General features: G+C 31.9%; 2 protein-coding genes across 7 annotated transcripts in view; one reads left to right on the top strand and one right to left on the bottom strand.

The window, feature by feature from the left end:
• Positions 1-4,393: 4,393 nt before the first annotated feature.
• On the bottom strand, positions 4,394-10,258 carry LOC111682856 (serine-rich adhesin for platelets). Of its 5 annotated transcripts, none has more exons than XM_046949169.1 (9): positions 10,062-10,258; positions 9,382-9,541; positions 9,188-9,282; positions 8,948-9,127; positions 8,385-8,576; positions 6,754-8,315; positions 5,431-5,757; positions 5,256-5,360; positions 4,394-5,185 (listed from the first exon to the last, which is right to left on the bottom strand). In XM_046949169.1, exons 2-9 carry the CDS (start codon positions 9,419-9,421, stop codon positions 5,125-5,127), a joined length of 2,562 nt encoding a protein of 853 aa, XP_046805125.1. In that variant the 5' UTR covers positions 9,422-9,541; positions 10,062-10,258; the 3' UTR covers positions 4,394-5,124. The 5 variants fall into 5 exon arrangements, with proteins under 5 accessions (XP_046805125.1, XP_046805129.1, XP_046805126.1 ...); XM_046949173.1 differs by having other exon boundaries at positions 9,382-9,538; XM_046949170.1 differs by lacking the exon at positions 10,062-10,258 and adding an exon at positions 9,758-9,903.
• A 1,080-nt stretch (positions 10,259-11,338) lies between these two features.
• The window catches only part of LOC111682842 (arf-GAP with coiled-coil, ANK repeat and PH domain-containing protein 2), a 19,735-nt gene continuing 10,677 nt past the window's right edge, over positions 11,339-20,396 (top strand). For both annotated transcript variants that reach the window (XM_023444832.2, XM_023444831.2), the window contains exon 1: positions 11,339-11,967. In XM_023444832.2, the coding sequence (XP_023300600.1) occupies positions 11,915-11,967 (53 nt within the window). In that variant the 5' untranslated portion in view covers positions 11,339-11,914. The remainder of the gene's footprint in view (positions 11,968-20,396) is intronic.

The following is a 20,396-nucleotide window of genomic DNA, read 5'->3' as shown; positions in this document are numbered from 1 at the left end:
ATACTACATATTTAGTAATGAACAAAAATCTTGATTGTCTGGTTATAAAAAAAGAACTTATTTGTTTCATCGGTCAAGTTGTTTTTTTTTTCATCTTCGTCTTTTTGGAGTTCCTGTTTAAATTCCATTATGTTATTGGAATAAAAACCTTTTATGTCTCAGAAACATGTGAATGTTTGTGGTAGTAGTGTGTGTTGATTTTTACTCAAGCATGTAATAAAAGTTATTTTCTTTGTTTTTCTATTTTATTGACAACATTTTAAAAATTGAGGCTTGACTATGCTGTTGCCTAGATAGAAGGTTTTTCTTTTTCATAAATAAGTTTTATATGAAAACATTATTGTTTGTTGTTGTCTTGTTTTAAACATATATAAAATTAATTGAATTTTGGGTATATTTTCTGCCATAAAAAATCAATGTGCCATATAACATATGTAAATAGATAGGTAAGATGTGAGTACATGTGTTTAGTGCATTTTATTAATAAAAGTTTTAAAACTATATCTGTTTTTATTCAAAATTAAAATAAAGTATGAAATTTTTCACTTTTTAAAGTGCACAAATATTTAAATAAACAGATACGGTGCGTATACTTAATAATATTTTATTTTTTAAAGCGTATACGTACGGGTATTCAATTGAATTCATAACACCGTTCGACACTCAAAATTACACACAAATCGGATGATATACGTCTGAAACTATAAACTTTATGGAAAAAAACTGCTTTATTAGTTTTTCATTTCGTGATCCTGTGTCCTTTTTAAAGGACTTCAAAGTTTTAAGAAGTACATTCTTTTAAAAAATATTTTAAAAATACTTCTACAGATCAAACAGTGTCAAACTTTGGTGCCAAGCTAACAAAAAGAGTTGTAAAATATTTTGTGTTATTTTTAGCTTATTCTGTCAGGATTACTACACCACTATAGTGGGGAGGGTATTATGCGTTTCTGCTGAAGTTTGTAGCACTCAAAAATATTGGTCCTAGACCCACCTTCAAGTATACCAATCGGCTCAGACTCAGAATCTGAGTCGATTTAGCTATTTCCGTCTGTCCGTCTGTCTGTGTGTCCATGTAAACCTTGTGCGCACGCTACAGGTCGCAATTTTCAAGATAATTTGATGAAATTTGGCACATACCCTTTTTTTGGTTCAAGGACGAACGCTATTGAAAATGGTTGAAATCGGTCCCTTATTTCTCCTGGCCCCCATACAACCGTATCCCCCGAATCGGGCCTTTTGGCTCACAATTACGTTAAATGTTTTATAATGTCAACAAAAATCATCAAAATTAGTTTTATAGAACGATAAATGACAATACTAATTTTTATAGTGATCGGGCCTCATTTGACCCTAGCCCCCATACAAACTCCCCTTCAGAAAATGACTTGAAGGTCAACTTATAATTACTAATAAAACGATCAAAATCTACATAAATGACTTTGAAGTAGACGTAAATTCATCTACACAAAATTTATAAGGATAGGACCATATTTACCCCTTCTCCCCTATGAGCCCTCTTGTAGAAAATCTCTTTTTTGTCAACAATAAGTAAAAAAATTTGACAATAAAACAAATTAAATGCTTTATATAAAAAAATCCACAATTTTAACATACTGACTGGTGTAGGGTATCATATGGTCGGCAATGTCCGACTATAAATTCATACTTGTTTGATTAGTAAAAGTATTTTAAAATATTTTTTGAAAAATATACTTTTTAAAACTTTGAAGACCTTTTGAAAGGACACAGGATCACGAAATGAAAAACCAATAAAAATGTTTTTCCCTTAAATTTATAGCATCAGACGTATATCATCCTTTTTTTGTCTAACTATTTTTTTGTCGGACGGTGTACTATAAGAATATTAATATCAAAGTTACAAGTGTTGATGTTTAGATGTCTTGAAGAAATAATAAGATATAACAGAGGATTAATCTTTATATTAAAGACGACAAATGGGACTTTCATATTTCATAAATAAAGTTGCGTTTCTGTAGCTTAAAACTTTCAAAAATTGCAAAAATCTATTTTTTCCAAATTTTTTAACTTGATATTAGATAAATTCTTAGTCCAGATATGGATTTGGCACAGCTTTATATGTTACTAAAATATATGGTTACTATAAAAATTAAAGCCAAGAGATCTTGTAAGACGATTTTATTTAGTTATTTGCGATGAAAAATTTATTTATTACGAAGCGTAAAAAATAGCATTTAAAGGGGTTAATTTAAAAGAGTCGAATCGATATTAAGACCAAATATCCTCTGTATGTGATTAGAAAACCGAAAGGGATTCCTATATATTACAATCCAGTGAAATCTTGACTTGTACTATTTCTATTTTCAACGAGAAACTTGAAAGTTCTTTTAGTGATCGTGATGACCGCGAATAAATGTACCTTAGCTGGTATTGTGATCGTAATGGCTTTTCATTTTCATGAAAATGGATTCAAACTGTAATTTTACTCTTTTTATTTTAAAGCTCATACATCTATTAATAGAAATCTTTATCAACGTTTGTATAGAAGTCGAAACATACTTTGGTGATCGTGATGTTGGTTTTGTATGAATTTTGATTTAAAACACATCTTTTCGAATTGTTTTTTTTGCGAATACAGAAGCTATATCTGACCATATTTTGATTACATGAAGATACGTCAAGTATGTACCTATCGTGTGCTATTTAGTGATCGTGATTACTTTTAAGAGATCTAACAATTAATTACAACTTTTCAAATAATTTTTTTTTGCCGATACGAAGTTATTGTTATCACTTTTAATGCTTTTACACTACATGTTGAGCTTCGGGAACATGATGATCTAAAGAGGATCAGATAGAATGAACACTTCAAAATTTTATTGATACTTAAGTGATCGCAATATTGATTTTTAATAACTTTTCTAATTGTTTTATCGCGAATACAGAAGCTTTAGCTGAAAATATTTTGATTTCACGATGATATATCAAGCATGTACCGCGAGCTGCTTTAATGTTCGTGAATACTTATAAGTCATTTATCGGTTAGAGAACCAAATCCACACTGTGGTGTATTGCGAAATACCCTTGTCGTTAAGCTTATCCATGTTACTTAACATGTAGAATTTGATAAGAGCATGTATGTAAGGCTCCTTCATTTGTTATCTAAGGATTTTTCTATATATAAGACAATTTCACAAAACGTGCTTTGCACTGTATTACCCTTTTACATAAGCATGTTGCTTATATTTGAGACTATATTTGGTAGCCTGTTTTAACCATGTTATCAACTATTGAAACTGAAACTTAATCACCCATATCGCCAATCATTTTACGTGAAATGTGTTTCCTTTTCACTTTTTTCGTTTATGTACTAACTTTTTTGTCGTGAAAAAAATTCCCCTGTTGTGAAATAGACCTAGTCCACACTAGGAAACTTTTGAAGTTTCCTTAATGTCCACACATAGAAATTTTTGTTTCATTTGTGGACATTGTTGTTCTATAGTTGAAACGAAAAGTCGACTTTTTGCATTTAGGTAAAAGTCGACTTTTTTGCATTTAGTTAAAAGTCGACTTTTCGGCTTTTCAACTATTTGCATTTTATGCAAAGTCGATTTTTCAACTTTTCGACTTTTTTCAGTTAGTTAAAAGTCGACTTTTGGACTTTCGACTTTTAGTATTTTGTAAATAGTCGACTTTTTCCGACTTTTTTCGACTATTTTCGACCTTTTCCGACTTTTTTGGACTATTTTCGACTTATCGACTATTTTTGACTATTTTGATATTTTTCCGACTTTTCGACTATTTTCGACATTTTTTCGATTTTTTCCGACTATTTTCAACTTTTCGACTATTTTCAACTATTTTTGACTTTTCCCACTATTTTGAACTTTTTTCGACTATTTTAGACTTTTTTTGGACTTTTCGAATATTTTCGACTTTTATTTCCAAAGTCGACTTTTCGAATTTTTTCACAGACGATAGTCGAGTTATCGACTTTTTTGGAACAAAATAGTCGACTTCGACTTTTTTCGACAAAAAGTCGATTATTGTTCGATTATTCGAAAGTCGATTTATAGAACTCTATAAACTGTGTTTATTCCATTGATTTGTTGTTGTACGAATTAAAAGAATATCAAAACAAGTTTCCAAGAAGGGGAAACTCCGTACCAAGAGAGAGATAAATGATATTGTTTATTTTTCTCTTTCATTCAAAATCAAAAGTTTCCCAAAAAAGTTTCCTAGTGTGGACCGGCAGTTACAAAATCAATTATTGTGAATGAATTGTTCACAACAAGTTTAATTTTCCTTTCGAAGGAAATGAAAAATTTCCAGGGAACAAAATTTTCACTTCTATTAAATATTAAATTATATAATTTTCTTATATCCTTTAAATAAAACACACAATATTTAATACTTTTTTTTTTGTTAAACACTGGGGACTTTATAGAGATTTCTTTATTATATGTATATATATATATATATTTTTTTTTTTCGTTAAGTTTTTTTTTTGCATTTTTTAAAAAACAAAACATATTTTATTTATTTATTTTATTTTTTTATATATAAAAACTACAATAATTATGTTTACATTATTTGTAAAATAAACAAACAAATTGATATTGTTTAACTATTATCAAATTCAGACCAATTGTTAAATTGTGCAATTCAACACATTACACATTTTATATGTTTTATGTTAAATGCACTTTATTCTCAATATTACAATTAAATGTTTTGATTTCAATTGTTTTTCTTTCTTTTTATTTATTTAATTATTTTGTTAATTATTTGTTTGTTTTTGTTCAGAGTTTCAGTTGTATAGGATAATAAAATAAAAACTTAATTGTTGATTTGGTGTGTTAAATGGTTAGTAAACTAAACAACAATAATAGTAGCATAAAACAAGTAAAAATTATAAAAAAAAAAAAGTTTTAATAAAAAAAAATGTGCTATGACACTTGATTGTTCGAAAAAAATTAAGATTATTTTGTTTTGTAAATAAATACTGCTTTAAACGCGCACTCTAAAATGCTTTGGGCAATACAAACTAAACACTTTAATTTTATATTTTAAAACTTGGATTTTTGTTTTCTCATCAAGGAAAGTAAAAAGTATTTGAGAAGGATGAAAAACGAAGAACATTTATAAATGAACTTTAAGAGATTCCATACGACCAACAATACGACGTCTCAATTCCGCATATCTAAAAGAATAAACAACAAAATTTCATTGGAATGTTATTTTGTTCCTTTTTGTCTCTAACATTAACTTACTTTTCTCTAACTTTGGTAACTTCTCGATCTAATTCTTGATCATAACGTTCAAGTATAGCACGACATTCTGGCAATGATAAATTTAAAAATTGTGCAACTTCATTGCTATATAAGATATAAAAATTATATTTTAATAAAATTTATTTTATTTAATATTTTTTTTTGGCATTTTTACCTTATTTCATCAGTTTTCTTGGCATCCACTAAAAATAATTTGGCTACATCTTCATGGGGTCCCATCATAATACGTGTTATTAAAGGATATTCATTATCCTTGAGACGTTTTTGTTCACCATTATCTCTTATAATGAAAAGTGAGAAATTCTCTACTGCACTATCTACCCGATATTTTTCCAATAATAAATTTATAACCTCTTGTGTGGTCACTAGCGATGTTACCCAAACGGACATTTGTGAACCATAGGGTGGCGTAAAGAACGAAGTTTCACGATTATAAAAGTGACCATTTATAGAACAACGTCGTTTTAATTTAGTACGTGATCTGTAAGGAAACGAATTTTTTACATAATTGACTATTTGTTTAAAATAAATAAATAAAAATAAAACAATTCCGTTTGCAAATGCATGCAAAAGGTTTTCATTAACCTCTATAAATAGAAAACGGTTTTGCGATTCTGAATCGATAAGGAGATGTACATACGTCTGCCTGTCCGCAAAAATCTACTTTGATTACTTTTTTTACATAATGCACCAAATTCAATTTTCTTTTAAAAATTTTCAATTGGAATAGTATTATCTCTCTAGAAGGTATTATTCTTTAAAGGTTTTAGGTTTAAAAGAGATGTGTAACATTCGTAAAGAACTTATTTTGATAGTTTTGATAGATTGCAAAAGATTCCAATATTTTCATCTTATATTGTTGTTGTAACAGGTTGGCTGTAACTGTATGTTCTTCCCTGGGAAAAAACCTTCCAGTTGATACGGCTGTTGCTGAGATGACAATCTTTGGGCGATTGATAATCGGGTCATTCCGATTGCAAATGCATGCAAAAGATTATTATTGACCTCTATATGTAGGAAAGCTGTTGCGCGATTCTGAATCGATAAGGAAATGTACGTCTGCCTGTCCATAAAAATCTATTCTAATCACTATTTCTACATAATGCACAAAATTCACTTTTCTTTTTAAAATTTTCAATCGGAATAGAATTCTGTCTCTAGAAGGTTTTATTCTTTAAAGGTTCTAGGTTTAAAAGACTCGTGTAACATTCGTAAAAAACTTGTTTTGATAGAGGATCGGGTCATTCTGCAGCGGAGATCTAATTGTCGTGGGAACGTGACAACAGTTGTATAACACTTCACCTATTTTTTTCTAAAGATGTCATCCCTTGTAATCATACATTCTTCATGTTCTTTAAATAGATCTCATTTTACATTAATAGATCAGAATTACATCCGTAAGTGATCATAAAACCCATATGATTCCTATTGTTTTCTCGTTTAAAATTAAAATATGATAAATGAAAAAAACCTTTACCTTCTATTACCACTACGTCTCTTAATGGCTGCCGCACCCGTACGAGGTGGTCTTCTCAATACCACACCATCCTCGGTAACATGCAACGGTTGTTCATCATTATCTAAATGATGATGTGTATTGCTGTTCATATTGTGATGAGCACCGCCCGATGTAGCCGTATACAAGGACTCGGTCTGAGTCAATTCATCACCCGCCGCAGCACCACTTTGTGATGTTGTTGACTGTACATTATCCTGGCGACTGGAATCACAATCGCTGGCACCTTCTTTGGGATAACAATTCATTTTGATTTGTATGAATTTTGGTGGTATATCACTTTTACGTATAGTAGCTGAAATATGATGATCATCTACTGCTGCGCCATCACGCCTTAGACGTGGTTTTAAGGTTGAATCATCATCGTCATCACTGGATGAGTAGACGACACAAGATGGACCCGACTTTGAGCGATTTATACCCTTTTCGAAACGACCATTTGTTACCATTAATTGCGCCTGCGCAGAACCACTTTTCTGTAAAGCATAGGGGGAACGTTTCAGAGGTGAACCACCTTCATTGAATTTTAATGATAAAGTATCATTTATAAAAGTAGCATCGATAGACCGCAGAGCATGTTCACAATTAAAACTTTTACTCATGGGATTGTCGGCAGCATTGTACAGCTTAAGGGAATCATGTATGCGTGAGGGATCTATAGGCTGATTGCGCTTAAGAGTATCGTCATTGTGTTCCTGAAAAGAATTGGCACCATTAACGTAGTCTTGATGGACGCTACGCTTAAAGTCCTCAAAATCCATGGGTTTCAAAGTGGCATCATCGGTGGTTTCGTAATTATCTACAGTAGTAGTAGTTGAAGTGGTTGTATTGGCATTTGTGCTGGTATCAGCTGTAGTGGTCGTATTCAATGAGGCAGTGGCCGTAAGAAAATTATCGGAAGAAGTGGTTGTGGTAGTGGAGGAGGAAGAACTGGCCAGTGATGTAGTGGTGGATGAGGATTTCGAGGGCGAAGCCTCTTCAATATTTGTTGAATCGGTGCTATTTTGATTCGACATCGTTTTAGAACTTTCAGAAGTAGGTGTTGAAGATGAAGAGTTTTGTGGCGAAGACGAGGGCAGACGTACTGGCATAGTTTCATAAACTTTATCTTTTTCACTGACACGCCTTTCCACCTGTAACAGATCATCAATTTCGTCCCAATCTAACTTTTCCAATTTGTCCAATTTTGAGGGTAATGTGGAACTAACACAATTGTTAGGATTATTGTTTGTGGTTGTGATATTCGATGTTGACTGCTCATCACACAATGTGGTGGTGGTAGAAGAAGAATCTTCTTCATGTTTACCATTCGTAAGTGTCTCTGTTACACTGGAGCCCGTGGTTTGAGCCGAAGCATCTTCGGGTGTTGTAGGCAATTCAGGATATTCATTTAAACTGCATGAATCAAAAGTCATACTTTCACTTAACGAAACGTCTGTGGAAATGGCATCTACTTGGTCGCTTGTTGTAGTAGCAGCCTCAAATGATTCAGTACCATCATTATTTTCTTTATCAGAAGCATCCTGTTTTAAACGAGACATTATAAATAATTTATTATTTAAGTATTTTTTTACTTTTAAAGACAAACTTACATTATCCGCTTTTGATACACGACATGAATTTCTTTTACGCACTACAAATGTACGCTGATCATCATCTTCCTTCAAGTGTATAACACCTTGCACACCCCAGTAGACACGTAAAGCTCCTTCAAGTATTAAACGATTGTTAACTTCTCGGCTTCGCACTTCCATACTTTTATTGTCATAGAATTGATTGTAAACCTAAGGATATAATAAAATACAGTATAACTGTTGTAGCAAAAGATGATACGTAGCTTTATGTTAAGTCGAATATATAATGGAATCTACAGGACTAATTCATAGTCTAGTTTAACTCTTAAACTAGTTAAAAGTTTAAGAAACAGACTAGCCAATAAAATAATAAATATAGAGGAGACTAGTTAATACAAAAATCAGTAGACTGGTGAAGATACTTTTTCAATTGTAGTTATGTAAAGTACTAATTTCAGAAACATAGCTGTAGTATGTATCAACATCTGTACCCAGAATCACATCACATTCTTGTCTCAAGTTTAAATAACAAAAACATTCAAGAACCAGATACATATCAACTTGAAAATCATTACAAATACCTTTAATTTAGACTCCAAATGATCTCTTGGTAATGAGGGACCATTCTGTTGACCGGGTCGGTTAAAAGCAGTTTTATTGCCAAAACTTTTATGAGATTCCACACGTGTGCCATGGCCAAATAGTTGGGGTCCAAAAAGAGCACCATAACATGGCACATGACAATAAGGCACACCTTTATGCTAAACAAAATAAACAAATGTAAATTAATCCAATTATTTTCTACATAGACCAACACTAACCTCAGCATGTTGTCCCGGATTTAGACGTTTACCACATTCTTCACATCTCAAACACTCGGGATGCCAGTCATAACCCAAAGATTGTTTGCGTTCCGCTTAAGTAATTAAAATAAACAAATATAACAATAAATTAAACTATGAGTTAAAGTAAGACTAGGGAAAAAAGTGAGGTTAATATTCTTTGTAGTACTTACCAAAGTAGACGGGTTTACCGCACTTATGACACTTCCACATATTAAAGGTTTACTATAGTAATAGCTAAAAATCTCTCCCTAATAATATGTGTTTGCTATTAGCAATTACACAGACAGCTTACTTACACTTCAGTTTAATGACCCCCGCCACTGCTCTCTTCTTTAAATTATTACAAAAATCAAATTTATATTAAATTTGTAAAAGATTCTTTTTTGTATATTATTCGATATTTTAATTAAAAGGTAATTGAACTCAAATGGCCTAAAAACGAAAATACGTTTGTTAGTAGTAAAGAAAAGGGCCAACTTTTACAAGTTTTCCGAAACAAAGAACTCAAACTAAAAAAAAGAAGAAATTTTTTTGGCTGAAGCATACACTCAAGTCTCACATAATCCTTTTCTTTTTTGTTTTTGTTTTTCTTTCAATTTTCCATAATTATGAATTCTAGAATTTTTTCTTATTTGTTGTTGTTGTTCTTTTATATTTAATGTTTCATTACTGCGTACGTGTTTTGTTTATTAAATCTATTTTTTCACATCAATTTATAATTTATGCATCTCTATTAAAATCTACTTTTTTTATTTATTCAACTACTATACGCCTCCTTTTTTTGTTAATTTGTTCTCTGTATTTTGTCTATTCGTTTTTTTTTCTCTTTGTGTTTAAGCTATTTGTGCACCTGTTTTTTCACTCTCTCTATTAAATTTTGTTTATTTTAGTTATTCAATTATAAATAACTTGTAATTTTAAACTTTGTAAATTAATAATTGTGGTTTATTTGTTTGTATGATGTTTTCTAAACGCCGTGTTCACGTCCGCTTTTAAAGAGAATATAGAAAAAACACAGAAAATTGCAATTTTCGCGTAAAATTAGAACTTGTAGCAGAGACCTGTGCCGGCAAATATCAACAATGACGGCGGCTAAAAGTTTTTAAGCCGTGTCAAAGTATCTTAATTAGTGCCGGTCTACACTGGGCAACTTTTGATTTAGTGTGAGAGAGATGATAAAAATACAAGGATGACTGACTGATCATACTTGATGGATATATCTATCAGAGTTAACAAATAAAATATGATGTATTTTTTGATATTTTTTTATTCTTTTTAATTATATAACTCTTCAGAAAAACCAACAATAATTTTTTGCAGGTCAAAGTTAAATATTTTTAACTTTTTTACTTTGATGGATTGATTGGGATCGCTCTCAAAAGATTAAGGACACTTCACACGATCACACTTTATGTACGTAAAGTTTAATGAAAAAGTAAAACGAAAATCAATCCGTATAACAAGAAAGGGAATAAAAGTCGTATGATTTATATTTTTTGTGTTTAGACGATTGGTATAAAAAAATAAAAAAGTCTGATAGAAACAGCTGTTTAATTTTTTTTGTATGTGTTTACATAAAAATTTATCCCTGATCTAATGCGACCTCCTTGTTTTATGAATTATTTCAAAAAATGAAGGGAGCCATACGACTGTCAAAGTTTCCATCCGTATTCTCTCTCAATGTGTGATGGTTTCATTACTTTTTATGTGCCCTGGTCCAGGGCACCCTTAAAAAGGTGACTGCATCACTACAACAATATAAAGACAACATGTATTTTGTTTTGTACAAGAATCAGACAAATAACATTCTTAACATGTAAACAATAACAAGTTTTGACACTATACATACTCTACACAAAAACAAAAAAATGATCAACTGCTTTATTGCAGTGACCTTACTTTATTAAGACATGGTTTAGACGATCCCATTCGTACTCTTCAGATCATATATGATGGACCATAGTCAATAGTGTACTTAATAATTCCTCATTACCGATGGCATCACTTAAAAAATCGCTACAATTCTGAATAATATCAGATTTTTTTTTCCTTTACAAAATCGCTAAGTCTACTCACAAAATAGCTAAATTATCAATACATTTCTAGTTGCTGTTTATTTCTTGATTCGCTCTGTCGTTGTTTTTAGTGCAAAAATAAGTCAGCGATTTCTTTTTTTTACATATAATTTTCCCAAAGTAATTTTAAAAAAATTATCAAATTTCTAACAATGAATAAAAATATTTATAATAAAATGTATGGCAAATATGTATAAAGTGTTAAAATATCATAGAAAGTGTTAATTAAATGATGATGAAATAGAGAAAATCTTTGTGGAGCAAGAAAAAAAAGAAAGGTTCAATAAAATACGTGTTAAACTACGAAAAAGTGAATCAAAGAAGATAGTGTAGAAAACAGCCAACAACAAAGGCAAAAGCATTTCATTAAGAAGAGGATATAAAGAAGTGTAAAAAAATATAAAGGAACTAAAGGATATTTAAGCGCAACAGCTGAAAATTATAATAAAGAAAACTAATGTAAAGGAATCTGTCGCAGTTAATGCATGGTGGTTTTTAGTTAAATACTTATAGTTGTAAATTAAGCACGCTTTTTTCGGTAATTAAAAAAATAATATATTGTAATTATAAATTTCTTAAAACAAAAGTGTTAAACGGATTTGGTGTAAACAAATAAAGTGGCAGAAATATGAAAACTACTATTGAGTTTGAGGAATGTCTCAAGGATTCACCAAAGTTTAGGTAAGCGTAAAACACTCGAATTACTGTTTTAAACATGTTAAGTGTTTAAAGGGTTGCTTGATGTGACGATGCTGTTGAAAATTATGATTAATTAAGAGAACTTTATCAATTGCTTGCAAACTTTTAGCTGCTTGCTAGTCAGTTATTCATACATTTAAGTAGACAGACACAGTTAAAGCAACGCCCCTATTGTTTCACTTATAATTTTTATCTGTATTGTTTTGCTCTACATAATGCAGAACGTATAATTTGTTTCTGTTCATATTTGTAACACATTATTCATTTGTCGGTATCGAAATTTTATTAAAAGTAATAATTTTTACGCAACAAAAGGAACAATCTTTGGTATGAAAAAATCCTCAAAACAGAAATGGGAAAAGAGATTTTGTTTCAGTATCAAAAAATATTTCAGAAAGTACTTTTTTGGATCTCAAAGTGCTTAGGTTAGGTTGATAAGAGGATGTGTACTACATCAAATCCGAAGAAATGAACCTAGGCCACTATCGGGCCTGTTGGGCGCTCTTTATCATGAAAAACAAGGAACTGAATGAATTATACCAATCAGTGTTAGTCAGGAATGTTATTTCCGGAATAACATCACTTCCAAAATACTTTGATCTATCTTCGACAAATGCCTGACATTGGCAAAGAAAGTGCTCCAGAGTTTCACTGTCCTCTCCACATGCTCTACATATGTCTGAATCCGCAAGTCCAATTTTGCATAAATGTGCTCGTAATTATTTGTGTCCACTCAGAACACGTACTATCATACTAACTTCAGACTTGCTCATTTTGAGGAGATTTTTCGTCTTGCTCTCATCAGGGTCACCCTATAGGATTTTCGTGGTTCTACCCACTGTTTCATTATTTCAAGAGGTCTTATGGGATTTTCTCACCCATATTTTCAGTTCAGCTTTTGTTGCGTCGAATGGTTTTGCGTTTGTCAGTTTAACTGCCTTGAGCTCCCATATAATATCTTTTTTATATCGTTATAGCTTAACATATAGTCGGACTTTACCTAACTGCACTTCTTACGAAAATTTGTTCAATGTTGTTTATTTGCAGTCAAACAAATCGTTTGCAAATAATACATAATAATCAATACACAAGTTTATTTATTGATAGTACTTTTGCAGTCCATTATATTTGAATAGTTTTTAACTGAAAATTGATATGTTGTTAAATATTAAATTACATAAATAAATAATAAATTTGATGAACTACATTATAATTCAATTAATTGAAAAAATTACAACTTATCAAAATCAATTGTAACAAATTACAAATCCAAAAATACAACTTCATTGTTCTGATAAAATTTTTAAGATAAAACGAAGTAAATTTTTTTAAAAATTTTCTTAAATTTCATTAATCATTTATTTTCGAACGATTTTACAATAAAAAAGTTCAATGCATTTTTTATTTATGAAAAACTCAATTTCATAAAACTAAAAAACCCTTTTTAGGTTGGCAACATCAACACAATTACAACTGAAATTAGTTGTAATTCATGGGGTTTGTGCCCATGTTTTTAACGCACAATAATATTGGTCCTATACTCACCTTAAAGTATACCAATCGACTTAAAATCATTTTCTGAGTCGATTTAGTTATGTACATCCGTCAATGTAAATCATGTAATCAAACTACAGGTCGCGATTTTCAAGATAATTCTATTAAATTTGGTACATGATCTTCTATTGTCCCAGGAACGAAGCCTATTAAAAATGGTTAAGATCGGTCTATTATTGCACATAGCCCCCATACAACTGAATCCCTGGATAGGGCTTGTAATCAAACTACAGGTCGCAATTTTGGAGATAATTCAATGGCACATGATCTTCTATGGTACCGTAGACGAAACCTATTGAAAACTGTTAATATTGGTCCATTATTTCACCTAGCCGCCATACAACTGACCCCGCCGAATAGTGCTTTTAAGTTCATAATTATGTTTTATATACTCGTATGTCCACAAAAAGCTGCAAAACAAAGTTCTATGCTAACCTTGATGACCCTCATGAACTCTATAATTATAGGGTTTCATTTGACCCTATCCCTTATAAAAATCACATTTCACATTTTGTAACAGGTGTAGGGTGTTATATGGTCGGCCTCGCTCGACTATAATTTCTTGCCTGTTTTAAAGTTCAGTTGTTTCAAATTTTAACTCAACTGAGTTGAGTTGTAAACCATAATAGGGTTGTAAGAAAGTTGTTAAATTTTATCTATAAAAATATGCTATTTAGTGGCAAATTCCATAATAAAATTTATGTATCATTTATCCTTTTAAATAAAAACAACAAGGTTGTCCTTAAAACTGGATTTCCTCGATATCCTGAAAGTAATTTCATGGAGATTTTCAATCAATGTTTCTGTTATAATATCGTTAACAATATAAGTTTTGCTGAGTTTTGTTTAGACACTAGAAAAACATAAAGAGTAGTAGAAAAATATCCGAATGTATAGATTAAATAAGAATAATAATTTTAGATTTTACATATTAAATATTTAGATTACATAGATTGAATTGAAGAGGGATGGACAAACATCGTTTAATCGTCCCATGTTTTAGTGGTTACATAAAATTGTTATTAATTATATGTATATTTAAATTCAATCAATTTTAAACATACCACATTATTACTTAAGGAGTGAGATCGAAAAATTCTTAACATACATATATGTTTATAAAAAAGAAACCACTAAACTTACAGCTTTATTTTTTTTTATTTGATTCAAAATATTATTACAATACAAAAGTTTTGGATAGGAATTTTTTTTCTTCGATACGTCATTTACGTCTACCTGTTCACAGAAAAGTTTCCAGGAGTCTCGTTTGGCTTTACGAACAACTTTTTTATATTCACCAAGTTTACTACGATACTCATCCCAGTATACTGCGGTCTTTTTACGCCGTGCCCGGTTAAATAGTTTGCGAAGAGTCTTACCAAGGTTCCGGATCTCCCCGGTTACCCAGGGTTTCTCCTGGGCAGATCTCCGCTCTCGTAGAGGGCAGCTGTCCTCGAACGATTCAACCAAGGCACTTGTGAGCATTTCTACTTTGGCGTCTATGTCCTCTTTATTTCGACATTGAACAGTGTCCTGACATAAACGGTTCTTTAGTAAGGAACCGAACATTGTCCAATTAGTTTTAGACTTATTCCGAAAATTTATCGGCTTTGGTGGCGGCCGTAGTATTTTGAATCTTATGTACCGATGGTCAGAAAAGGAGTGCTCGTCGGAAACCCTCCAATCCTGAATTTCGTTTATAAGCTCTTCTGAACATATAGTTATATCTAATACTTCTTCTCTGATTCTATTGACGAAGGTAGCTTTATTACCTAAGTTCGATGTTATCAAGTCTTTAGTATTAAGGAAATCCATGAGGGCTTGTCCTCTGCGATTGGTGTTTGTACTACCCCAAGCTACATGGTGGGAGTTGGCATCACAACCTATTACAATTTTCTTATTTTTCCTTTGTGCCTCTTCGACCAGTTTCATCAGCTCCGACGTTGGTGGTAGTGTCGGAGAATCGAAAGGCAGGTAAACAGATGCAAGGTATATGTTGCCACGACGACCTTGCTTCAGCACCGTTGCATCCGATGTAGATAATCCTGTTGAGAGAAGAAAACATAAGTTCTTGTGGCATAAGATACATGTTCTCGGGCGAGACCCTGTATCAGCGTAGAAAAGTTGGAAATTTATGTGATTTAATCCAGAAACCTTGTTGCGAATCGTCCAAGGCTCCTGGATTAAAGCTATATGTATCTTACCTGTGTTAATTTTAGCCATCAGAGCGTTTGTGGCCGTCTCGCTCCGATGGAGCGTTTGTGGCCGTCTCGCTCCGACTGTCTTCCAGCGAGTTAGTGATCACCTCCTCGCCCATTGGATTTGGCTCCTCCGGGTAACCTGAAGTGGCTATTGATGGCACTGCGGTGTCCCTATCAGGCATAGGAAGAGCAGTCTTTTTAATCGACACTTTCCCAATTTTGGAGAGCTCTGCTGTTCTGTCTTCTGGCGAGTGAGTGATTTCCTCCTCGCCTTTAGGATTTGACTCCTCCACATTGCCAGTACTTGCTAATGATGCTTTGGTTACTGTCTTAGGTGTTTTAGTGTCCTTATCGGGAGCGGTTTAAACAGCCCTTTCAATCGGCGCCTCTCCGATTTTGGAAATGGCAGCTGTACCTTCTTTTGGCGAGTTAGTGGTAACTTCCTCGCTTTTAGGATTTGACTTCTCAACTTTATCAGTAGTTGCTACTGATGCTGTGTTCTTAGGTTTTTTAGTGTTCTTTTCGAGGCTTGTTGTAACAGCCCTTCCAATCGGCACCTTCCCAATTTTGAATATGACAGCTTTAGAGGCGAAGTAAGCCCTACCTCTATTCTTGGCAAGACTAGCCATAGATTTCTGGTCGATACCTATTACAAATAAAGTTCCCTCAGGTTCTTCTTTCCTGTAAAAGACTTCCCATTTTTCCACGGCCAGTTCAGCATTTTGACCACCAAGAATTTCCAGTATACGTTCACTTGTCAGTTTACTGCCCCATCCTTTTATGTATACAGTGGACTTTAAGAGCACCGGAAGCTCGCTCTTCTTTACCAGTCCCAGCTTAGCGCCGTCCCAGGGAGGAGGGATACTTTCCACCAAGTTCTTTAGGGTGCTAACACATTGGTGAGATGCCAATCTCATCAACATCGCGCCCATGCTGAACTCGCAGCTCACGCTCTCTATTGGTTGTCTGCCCTTTGAAGCGATTGCGTGGTCCACTATCTTATTGTTCACCAGATCTTCTACCTTACTCTGTTGGTCTATTGGAATTTTGCCTGTCGGGTTACCGGCATCGTAAACTGCATAGCAGAGATCGTCCCGGTGTCTTCTTCTGGCAACTTTGGCGTAAGATGGCGGCTCTTTTCCTTTTCCACTGTCTAGCCTCTCTTTCCTCTCTTTTCGGGCCTTCTTTTGAGATACTCGTGCCTTCGAGATTGATTTCGCCGACGTGGTCGCCTTCGGAATATCTATCTTGGCGTTGTTACCCTTACTCGCAGGATTCTGACTTGAGGTTCCTTTGAGTGAAGTATGGCTTGGCTTCGACTGTATATAAGAAGACGGGGAGCTCTTTTTCTTCTTCGGTTTATTCTCATTTGTCAACTCCTCAGGAGACCTGATCCTCTTTGCCTCAGATCTTGTAAGAGAGTCCAATTTTTCTTTTGGAGTGTCGTTGGATTGACTAACTATGATTTCCTGAAGCATCTTTTTCAACTTCCTCCTCTGTGCTCCAGATAGTCTTTTCTTAGTTATAGGTAGTTTAGCTATGCTATCACTCACCTGTTTCACCATTTGCTCTACTTCATCCTTTTTGGGATTTGCTATAATGGTGTTGTTATTATCATCTGAGGATTCAGAGTCGGAACTCTCACCTATATTGAAAGGCTGAGGTAGCTTAGAGCTCTCTCCGAGTACATCATTCTCTTTCACTCCTATGTTTTTGCCAGAGGCATGCTGTACACTTGACGCATTGTCCGCCACGGAGGCCAAGGTACCCACCTCCGTAGTAGTATTTTGCTCACGATTGCAGGATGACGACGACACGTGACTCGCGAGTAGATCAACACTTGCCGCCGGTACTGGGTTATTTAGGCCCTGCACCGTAACTTTTGTCTTTTTATTTTTCTTTTCCATGTTGTTTTTTTTTTCAGTTTTTTGGTCCGCGGGGAATATAATATAAAATATCAATTTTATATTTATAAAATATTTAATTTATGCAATTAATAAAATAATCAATGTCAAATCTTGTTCTAATTATTGACATTAATTGTTCTGATTAATTCGTTATTTGAAAAAAAAAATATTACAAATTTGGTAAACGATTTTGGTTGATACAATTATTTTGATAATTAAAACTAATTTTCAGTTTTTTTCTGTAAAATAGCTATAATTATACCCTTCACCTTCGTGAGAAGGGTATATATAAGTTTGTCATTTCCGTTTGTAATTTCTATAATATAATTTTCCCACCCTATAAAGTATATATATTCTGGATCCTTATAGATAGCGGAGTCGATTAAGCCATGTCCGTCTGTCTGTCTGTCTGTTGAAATCAGTTTTTAGAGGACCCCGGATATCGGCGAGATCCGAATCTTCAATAAATCTATTAGACATGCTTTCGAGAAGATCGCTATTTAAAATCAGCAAAATCGGTCGGTAAATAACGGAGATATGAGCAAAAATCCGAGACAACCTCTGAAAATTTCATCAAAAAATTGTTATAAAAGCAACAACAACACTGTATATAGAAAAATATGTACACGTGTGTGTGTAGATGTATTTGGTTTTATCCAGCTGTGTATTTTTTTTGTATGTTTGGAATCCAAACATACAAAAACCTATCTATCTATCTATCTATCTATCTATCTATCTATCTATCTATCTATCTATCTATCTATCTATCTATCTATCTATCTATCTATCTATCTATCTATTTATTTTGATGGATTTTTATTGACATTTCAATTTATTTCAAAATTAAAACTGTTTAATAAAAATTTTATTAATTTTATTTTAACTATTATTCATCAATTACAAAGAAAAGTTAATACTTATATCTAAATGTTTAAATTAATTTAAACAAATATTTATTATCTAACTCATAATATGGAATATATAATGAGTTAAACAAGCCAAATATGTTTGTGACACAATTATTAAAAAAAAATTAACATAATTATCTATGAGCATGGCATAAATACAAATAAAAAATTTGTTATACGTATATGTGTTAAAAAATTCATATACGAATGTATTTAAATATGTATGCATATATGTAAGTGCATGTACAAAAATATTTATGAATTAAAAATAGTTGGGATCTAAAATCGTATAAATAAAAGCAATAAGACAATTGAATGGTCATTATTAATTATTATGAGAAAAAAAGAAAAACTACAAATAGTATTCAAAGTAGAGTTATTGTATATTAATAAAGAAACGCATAAACATTACATACTGTACAGTAAAGTAAATTAGTATTAAATTAGTATTAAATATATTAAATATATTAATAATATAGAATTTTTTTTACAATTGTGTTTTATTTTTTAAATAAATAAATAATAAATAATTTTAACTGACTATTTAAAGAACTTTACTTTCTACTAAATAATAATGCATACATATAAATAGATGTTTACATTAACAAAAATCTGTTAATTATGTTAATTATATGACTTTAATGTTTAATGTGAAAATGTTTCCTTAAAAAAGTTAACTGCTATTGATTTAAACTAAAATGCAAATAAATTTTATGAATAATATATATAATATTTTTTACAGTTTTTAAATAGTTGACTATGACTATATAATTAATCGACAACAACAAAAAATTCTGCCAATTTTTTTTAAGTTAATTTTTATAATGAATAGTAAAGAGAGAAAAAAAATTTAATAATTTTATTTTTAACAAACAAATACATTAATACATACAATAACTATAATGAAAAGAGAGTATTTAAAGTGTTTATTTTTTAATAAAATTAATTTTTTCTAAATATTTTTAATAAATTAGATAAAAAATATAAGTTAAGAAGAGCTTAAGTTTTTATTTAATTGGTGCTAATAGCTTAAAAGAAAGGTTAAAAATTTGTATTTGAAGTTTGAATTGGTATAGTATCAAAGAAGTAGATATTAAGGAGTGAGATCGAAAAATTCTTAACACACGTTTTTCATTACATTTTTCAACCAAAGTATTATTTGATTTTTTTTTTTTTTTTTTGATCAAGTTACCTTTGAAAAACATGTCAGTTATTATGTGTAATGTCAATTATATTAATTTTTTTGTTAATCTGATTAAAATGAATGACCAAAAAAAGTGCGTACTGAAATTATTAAATATTTTCAACTAAACCCAACTTGGTCTTACAAAAAGTTGGCCAAGCATACAAAGGTCTGCCGTCAAACTGTTTCCAATGTTATTAAACAGTACCGGGAGAACTTGTCAGTTGATGGAAAACCTGGTTCAGGTAGAAGGAATGGTCCACATGATGTTTCTAAAGCCAAAAAAATAGAACGCACTTTCAAAAGAGCTCCCAAAACATCCGGTAGGAAAGCAGCTCGGTTAGCTCAGTGCTCGGACTATTTGGTACGAAAAGTTAAAGCTAATGCAGGTTTAAAAACATACAAGGCTCAAAAAGTTCCTGACAGGAACGCTGCTAAAAATTTAGAGGCCAAAAACAGAGCACGGAAAATGAAGTCAAGTTTTATAAAAAAAAATATTCTTGCTGCATAATGGATGACGAAACGTATGTTCTGGCAGATTTTTCGCAACTTTTATGTTGCTGATGCTCGAGGGAATGTTGAAGAAAAGTTTAGGACCCAAAAGCAGACAAAATTTCCCAGAAAGTTCTTGGTATGGCAAGCAATATGCAGTTGCGGC

This window comes from Lucilia cuprina, chromosome 4, assembly GCF_022045245.1.
Source record: "Lucilia cuprina isolate Lc7/37 chromosome 4, ASM2204524v1, whole genome shotgun sequence".
NCBI classification, from domain to species: domain Eukaryota; kingdom Metazoa; phylum Arthropoda; class Insecta; order Diptera; family Calliphoridae; genus Lucilia; species Lucilia cuprina.
Note: the sequence above shows the minus strand (reverse complement) of the source record. Positions and strands in the feature narration are given on the sequence as shown.